The sequence below is a fragment of the Hipposideros armiger genome, unplaced genomic scaffold, assembly GCF_001890085.2.
Source record: "Hipposideros armiger isolate ML-2016 unplaced genomic scaffold, ASM189008v1 scaffold_40, whole genome shotgun sequence".
Taxonomy (NCBI): Eukaryota; Metazoa; Chordata; class Mammalia; order Chiroptera; family Hipposideridae; genus Hipposideros; species Hipposideros armiger.
In genome coordinates, this window is record NW_017731390.1 from 5,189,933 (window position 1) to 5,198,118 (window position 8,186).

At 34.8% G+C, this 8,186-nt stretch overlaps 1 protein-coding gene across 2 annotated transcripts in view; it reads right to left on the bottom strand.

The window, feature by feature from the left end:
• Positions 1-4,794: 4,794 nt before the first annotated feature.
• Positions 4,795-8,186, bottom strand: part of KRT222 (keratin 222) — a 9,237-nt gene continuing 5,845 nt past the window's right edge. For both annotated transcript variants that reach the window (XM_019638776.1, XM_019638777.1), the window contains exons 4-6: positions 7,649-7,722; positions 7,333-7,468; positions 4,795-6,904 (exon numbers count right to left, since the gene is read on the bottom strand). In XM_019638776.1, the coding sequence (XP_019494321.1) occupies positions 6,676-6,904; positions 7,333-7,468; positions 7,649-7,722 (439 nt within the window). In that variant the 3' untranslated portion in view covers positions 4,795-6,675. The remainder of the gene's footprint in view (positions 6,905-7,332; positions 7,469-7,648; positions 7,723-8,186) is intronic.

Here is an 8,186-nt window from a genome sequence, read left to right on the forward strand (position 1 = left end):
CCACGGTGGGCCACGGTGGAGGAAGAAGGAACAGATGGGCTCCCTGACCTGTGATTATTTGAAAACAGTGTTGACATTTTGAATGACTTACTGAATTCTTGGGCTGCCCTTTGCCACTATCTGGGGTGTGCCAGCAGTGACTAGGGCATCTCTAGAAGTCTGGAAAGCCTGGGACAAGTGACACCCTGTGTGAGTCTTCCACCTTCAATATTTTTATATGCATAAATAGAAATTAGTGACATTGAAGAGCATATGGAAGGGATAAGACTGCAAGAGGTCATTAAAGGATAACAGGCAGTCTGACTTGTGTTTGAGATGTTGTACATGAAATCGCTTTTTGAATATAAAAGCATCAGAGACATGTAAAGGATTAATGTAAGATACAGGAAGGCCTAAGCAGGGACCCCAGTACCTTTGTGTGGCCTCATTTAGGAACTCCAGCTGGTTTCTTCCTGCCTTTGGGGTTATGGTGGAGGGACTGCGCCAGTGCCCTGCTAGGGCTGGTGCTGTGTTGTGTCACCTCTAGGCAGTCCTCTGAAGAAGAGCTGCGGGTGTTGGCTGTTGGGAACATAGCCTACTGCAGTGGGAAACGGGGTGGCACAAAGATGATGGAAAAGGAAAGGAGATCTGAGTGGAGCAGGGACATTGATACACTTCCTCACCTCCTGGTCTTTACCCAAATATCACCTCCTTAGTAGGTCTTTCCTGACCTATTTAAAATTGCAGTTCATTCCCCCAACCTCCACTCTGTTCATGGGCTGTGCTTTGTTTTTTGTATAGCACTTATCCCCACCTAACGTACTATATTCATTATGTATTTATTTTGCTGTCTTTTTTTTCCTATCAGAATGAAAGCTCCTTGAGGGCAGGAGCTTTTGACATCTAGAACAGTGCATAGTACATTCAAGTGCTCAGTATTTGTGGAATGAATAAATGGTTATCTTATTTTCTCTGTTTGATTCTTTCTCCACTCTTGAAGATTTGCAAAATTAAGAAAGGAGGGATATTGGCAAAATATAATAGAAAATAAAACCTCTTCTCTAGTCCTGAAGAAATTAAGACTGAAGAGTGAAATAATCCAATAAGATAGACTCTATTTACACTGAGTTGTTTTTTTTTCTTCAAAGCAAACTCAGAACATATGATCTTGCATGTACAGGGATATTTATGGGGACCATAGGACAGACTTTTGGAATTATGATTAATCCTGGAAAATACAGGATGTATCATTAATATGACTGTTTAAACTATTATAACTATGAAGGTTGTTAGGAGCCCTCACAGGGGCCTAGTTTGGTAAACCCCAGAGATAGTATTAGGCCCAATTAGTTTAGTTTTGTTTCTGGCAGCAAGATCCAGGAACTCGGCTCCCTTTCCTCTCTGACACCACTCATACTTTCTTGAGGTTCTTTTCCCCCTCAAAACAGGGAAGCCAAAACTAGCAAGTGATTAAGCTGGGATTCAGGCCCAGGTCTCCAATTTCTTTCCATAGGACTGTGGGAAGAAGCCGGGAAGGGAGACAGAATTGGACGTAGAGAGAGAACCATGACTGGGAAGGAAGAAGAAAAAGGAAAAAATGGGAGAGAACAAGGAAAAACCTGTAGTCCATGAATAGGCTCTAAGAAGTCTATGAATTTTAAAAATTATACACACCTTTTATGTGCTTTTTATTTTATTTTATTTTCCTAGCTAGAGGGTTAGTAATTGAACAGATTTTCAAAGAGTTCTGTGAGTTGAGAAAGATTTTGAACCAACCACTGAGTCATGGATTTTATCTGTAGTATGTTCCAATGAAGCTTATTTAAATGGATTTTCCCCCCCGTAAAATTTGGCTCTGTCTGAGCCAAATAGCTTATAAAAGTTTGGTTATAGGTAACATGATGAAATAGGCTCATTTTATTAGCTGTGTCTGTGAAAACAGAAGAAATCATGGGTATTCAGTTTGTATTGCTAGAAATATTGGGTTGTCAGAAAAGTCATGATGCATGTTTGCGACAGATGGCACTAGTTCATTTTTGGGAGTACTAGAGTCATTTGCATCTATGTTATTGCTATGTCATTTGACAGCTGACAATTCTAGCTTCATTCTAAAAAATAAATTGAACGATTTGGTTGAGTTTTGGAGATTTTACAACAAGTTGAAGATGGAAGACCAAACTGCATTTTGCCATATTTTACTGTTTTACTTCCATAAAGGGAAGAACGCATGTCAAACTTGTGAAAAGTTGCATAAAGTTTATGGTGACAATGCTCTACAAGAACATCAGTGCCAATGATGGTTCACGAAATTCTGTACTGGTGATTTTGATCTCAGCGACACTCCTCCGTCAAGGAGGCCCACCGAGGTTGATGACGACAAAATAAAGGTATTGATCGAGTCGAACCCACGTTACACGACATGAGAGATTGCAGAAACATTGAACATCCATCATTCAAGCATTCACGACCACCTAAAGAAGCTGAGATATGTAAGCAAGCTCCATATTTGGTTTCCACATGAACTCAAAGAAGTTCGTTTGACGGCGCGTATAAACATCTGCAATATGCTCATTAAACGTGAGGAAAATGATCCTTTTTTGAAGCGACTGATAACCGGTGATGAGAAGTGGATTGTTTACAACAATGTGGTGTGCAAACTGTCTTGGTCCCGATGTGATGATTCGCCTCAAACGACATCAAAAGCAGACATTCATCAGAGGAAGGTTATGCTGTCAGTGTGGTGGGATTTTAAAGGTGTTGTGTGTTTTGAGCTCCTACCAAGGAACCAAATAATCAATTCAAATGTGTACTGTTGACAATTGGACAGTTTGAACGAATCCATCAACCAGAAATGTCCAGAGCTTGTTAATTGTAAAGGAATTGTGTTCCATTGCAACAATGCGAGACCACACACAAGTTTGATCACCCATCATAAATTATTGGAGCTTGGATGGGATGTGTCGCCACACCCACCATACTCGCCTGACCTTGCGCCATCAGACTTCCACTTGTTTCATTCTCTCCAAAACTCCTTGCGTGGCATAACGTTCAATTCAGATGAGGCTGTAAATCAGCACCTTGTTCAGTTTTTCGCAAATAAAGACAGGTCCTTCTATGAACGAGGAATTATGAAGCTCACTGAAAGATGGCAAAAGTTTATCGAACAAAACGGGCAATATATCATTGATTGGTCTTTGTTCTTTATATAAATAAATTACCTTTGAAAAACATAGACAAAACACGTCATGACTTTTCCGACAACTCAATAGTTGTGAAATATTGAAGGCCGGCAGATTTTCAGGACAGTGATTCACAGCATTTTTTTAGACTTGGACAAAGTATGGTTTGCTTTTACAACCTTTTGCAGTGCCTTAAAATACCTTAAGGATTTGGGATGTGGACTTTGACATGTGGTGTGGAAAAGAATGAAAGTGTTTGGAAACAGGAAGGTCCTCCTGCAGAGTCGGGGGTATGATCTACCACCCACAGACCTTATTTTGAAAGTCTAGAGCAGGCAAGTGTGGGCAGACTGGCTGCAGCCAGAGCCGGGCTGCCTCCTGTTTTTGGAATTTTATTAGAACATAGCCATGTCCATTTATTTACATATTACTTGTAGCTGCTTTCAGCTACAAGGGCAGAGTAGTATAATTGGTACAGGGATGGTACAGCCTAAAGTTTGTCTACCCTGGTCTGGGGTCTAAGTGTATGAGGGAACCTAGGAAAGGCTTGTATCAATTTGCACATATATCTTATTTCAAAATGTTTGTAGTATGCCCATGAATATTAGCAATCTGTGTGTACAAGCTGGCCATAACTTGTAAACACAGAAACACACTCTGCTCTGCATACCAGCTTTCCTTTGATTTCACATGTTGATAACCTGAGTAACGTGTGTATGAATATTATTTATATTTAAATAAAGTTTAATTTTGACCCATGTACCACAATATGCTTCCATTTGAAACTTTCAAATTAATTTAAGCATTTTTTGACTCGAGAACATTTTTGTACTTTAAAAACTATCATGGTAGAACCGTTCAAATTGGGTAAATCACTGGGAAAGAATAACTTTTCTGGCAGCAAGTGAAGAATTAAAAATTCTCATTACCTTTTGTGTTTTAAACTGTTATTTAATCATTGTCAGCATTATATAATTGTTCTCACAAATTCTTCCAATGATAATTTTTATCTAAATAGTACTGTATATTTGAGTAGTGCTTTGCCAAATATTTTCACTTATATGTTATTTCAAACAACTCTATGAAGTAGGCAGGGTAGGAATTATTACCAAGCACCACCTTTCTCTTTGTTTTCAACTATGAAAATTGAGGCCTAGGGAATTGAAATGATTTCATCCTGGGACCATGGATAATTAGTGACTGTACCAGGGCTGGGATCCTATAATTGTTAGTAATTGGAATTACTCTTCATTTTTGTATTTTGTTACAGAAGCATGCATTTTCACTCTTCCAGAGAGATGGAAGAGTATTAATTTCTATTTGTTCAGAAAATGACAATTTCATGCATCTTATAGGACTGTTATGAGGATTAGCAATTATGTACAAGTATGCAGACTACAGTTGTGAAGCATTCTGCAAATGGTGGCTACTGTTATACTTTTCTCAGGATTATGGGATTATTTTGATTTTTTATTACAATATATTATTTATTAGAATATATCATTCTTAATTTTTATTTTGTTAAAATAAGATATAAAAACATTCTCTTTCCACCGTGGTTACATTCCCCAAGTGAGCTAACCGTATCGGAACAATTTAACTCAACACAGTGTCTCAAACTCAAATACAATGCAGCTTTAGAGTTCATGTTTCAGTTTTTTTTATTTTATTGTAGTGGTATCATTTACTCTGGTAAATTCATATCCCAATTTAAAATGCCCCAAAGCAAATAAAACTGTTATAAATCCAAGTACTATATTTCAAAATGTACATTTTACACACACTAGCTGCACAGTGGATTTACTATAACAAGCAGTTACATTCATAATGCCCAGTACTAAGTTTTTAACACTGCATAGCACTACATATATTGCGTTATTATGATTACCGTTGCTTAGTACAGTAACTTTACTATAATAGCTTGTATGATTGCATTTGTTAAAGCTTTAATAAAGTTAGCAACATTTAACTAATATTGAATGAAAACATTTTTATGTATAGGATGTACTATAGGTAAGATGATTATGTAAAAATAAGCACTTAACATGCTGTTGTATCCTTGACAACAAAATCATCCCTTTCACTAAATAGAATAAGCCAGGCTAAAAGAAATCTGAAGTAATTGAAAGAAAAATTTAACGTTATATCCCTGTATTATGTTAAAGGTTATTTAACATAATTTCCTTCTGGTTAAAATATACTTTTTTTAGTTGAAATAAAAGAAAGAGAGAAAGTTGTGTGGGGGGGGGGAGGAGGAGAGAGAGAGAGATATTGATTGTGATTGCAAAGGCTGTACTAAAATGCTAACATAGCTATAGCCCTTGGATGATACTTTAGCTGGGAAAAAAGTATGGTGAATGGTACTCAACATTTTGTCTGTTTAGAAAATAATTACTAGCCTATAAATTTCTAATGTTTGAAAACAGGTACTTATTATTTAAGGTTATAAAATAAATATACCTGTATTAAATTAGGTTGTTTAAAAAACTTTGCAAGAATACTTGACTTATTCACAAGTATATTTTCTATCCATATTTATTACAGTTTGAACAATTTAAAAGCATAAATCCTTCAAATATTCTTAGCTTAGATAACAATACTGTTATCCTAATTCACATAAATGATTGCAGGAAATATTTATAATACTTCATATAGTATCTTACCTAATGCTCATATCAAATACTCCAATTAGTCACATTTAACTTTATAAATGGAAAAGTTGGGATGGCGAAAGATTGGCTAACCCTGTACTAATAACTGTAGTAACCAGCTTTCCATATTTTGTGCAGCTGGCCTCAATTTTTGTGGGAGAGGACATATCCTTTAAAGTTCTTTGAATAAAGTAACTTCTGGAGATCAGGTAATGACTACAAAACACTTTCAGATGAAGATCAATTTTATTTAATCATCAAATTAGCACTGGGCTGTGTCCTACAGTTTGCTCAAAACTGCTCATGTAATATAACTTATTTTTCTAAGTGTTCAAATGATTGTCACAATAGGAAAACTTTTTGGTTAAGTGAATAGTGAGTCCTCTTTAAAAGTTTGTTTATAATTTCTTTCTTTTTAAACTAGAAAAATATTTTTAGATACAATCAGTCATAGTGATGAATAACTCTGTGATGCTTAACATAATGTAATCATATTTAAATAAACTATTCCCTTTTCCTCAGAGTATTCAGCCATTGAGTGAAATTTCAAAGACTTAACTAAGCCAGCTAATGCTTACAGTCTCTGATAAAATTTCAAAAAAAAAAGACTATTTGGAGAATAAATAAAATAGAAACCATACTGATTTCTGATTTTATTTTTAAGCTCCCCCTCTCCAAAAAATACATCCATAATTAGATTCAGAGAAATTTTGTCCCATGCCATTTTTTATTCCCTAAAGAGAATCACACATTGATCATAACATAGATACTGAATAACTTACATTTTGGGACAGAAGTGGGTCAGCATGGCCCACCTTGGTCCATCCTAATATCATTTTCCAATCAAGTCAAATACCATCTTTGGATTAATTAGCTGCTGATGGAGTTTTGATAGAGGGTATGCTGCATGATCTCCTCATGATAAGCCTGACTTCTATATCTGGTAGGTTGTCCTGTTTAGTCTGTAAACACCCTTCATCAGTGGCTGCTAAATGAAGATCAAATCGAAGAGAAACAGATTTTTTCCTTAATCGAGGGTTATCTTTAAAGAAGGAACCTTCCCATTCTTTAATAACTTCATCCACTTTCTCTGTCCTGAAATGATAAAATAAACTTTTCTAAATGAAGTATGGATATATGTATTAAAAGTATATAATATGTATTTCATATGAAAAAGAAATAAAGAAGTTAGTATAAGTTATACTTTACATTTACAATTATAATATGCAATTTACATTATGGAATTCACAATTCATGTACTTTAAAAATCAATGACTAGAATTTCTAGGGAATTCTATGGAATTCTGATGTTTTGGTTATATTTTTAGAACAATGGTGAATTGAGGATTGAGTACTCCTTCATCTAAATTTTTGTTTAACTATATTCATATCAGACTAAAAATCACAGCACATTAGAATTATGTTTGGAAACATTCAAACAAATATTATTAAGATTACTTAATTGAAATTAATTTCTTTACATATATTTATTATTATTTCTTAGTCAAAATTAATTTACTTACTGAATAGTACCATGAGCTTCAGTGCTTTCCTTCACGATATTTCCATTTAATATTGCCTGTTTGGTCACTGTTTCCACTTTTTCATTCTCATACTTTTGTGGGACTTTCGTTGAAAAAGATATTTCATTTATAATGGCTGTGAAAATTTTATTTTGAAATATTAAATTGAAAAGTTGAAGTACCATTTAGTCAATTTATATGTCAAAGATCATTCAAATATTGCTTATTTTTGCTATGTTGTAGTATTTAATTTACTTACAGTCCTTATAGATGTCACTTCACTTTTCAAGTTAGTTTACTTATATCAGAAACTCACCTGAAGGTAAAACAAAACCAACTCTAGTTGTAGGTTTTTGTTCTTTTTTCGCACCTTGGATACAGCCGTAATATCTGAAATTGGAAAGAATTATATTATAGGAGCAACATTGTATTAGCATATAATTGAAACAAATGCTCACCAATTAGAGAATGGATACATTGTAGTGGATTCATACAATGGAAAATACTGTTTAGCAGTGAAAATAAATGCATTAAGGATACACTGTATCTTTTTTTGTTTTTTTTTTGAACATTCACAACCTTTATTATGGGTAAGAACTTTGCTACAACTTTGGGAATAAAGGGAAAAATTACAACAGAGGTCCTAGAAGGGATACAGTGTATCTTTATGGATAAATCTCCCAAGTGTAACATTGAGTGAAAAAAAATGGGTAAGTTGTAGCTAATTTTATAAAGATGAAAATAATATGCAAAACAATTTCATATTTTGTTTAGGGATACATACATATTGGTATAAAGGAATGTATGAGACTAATAAGCATCAAATTCAAGAGCCAGGTTAGATTGAGGGGGGG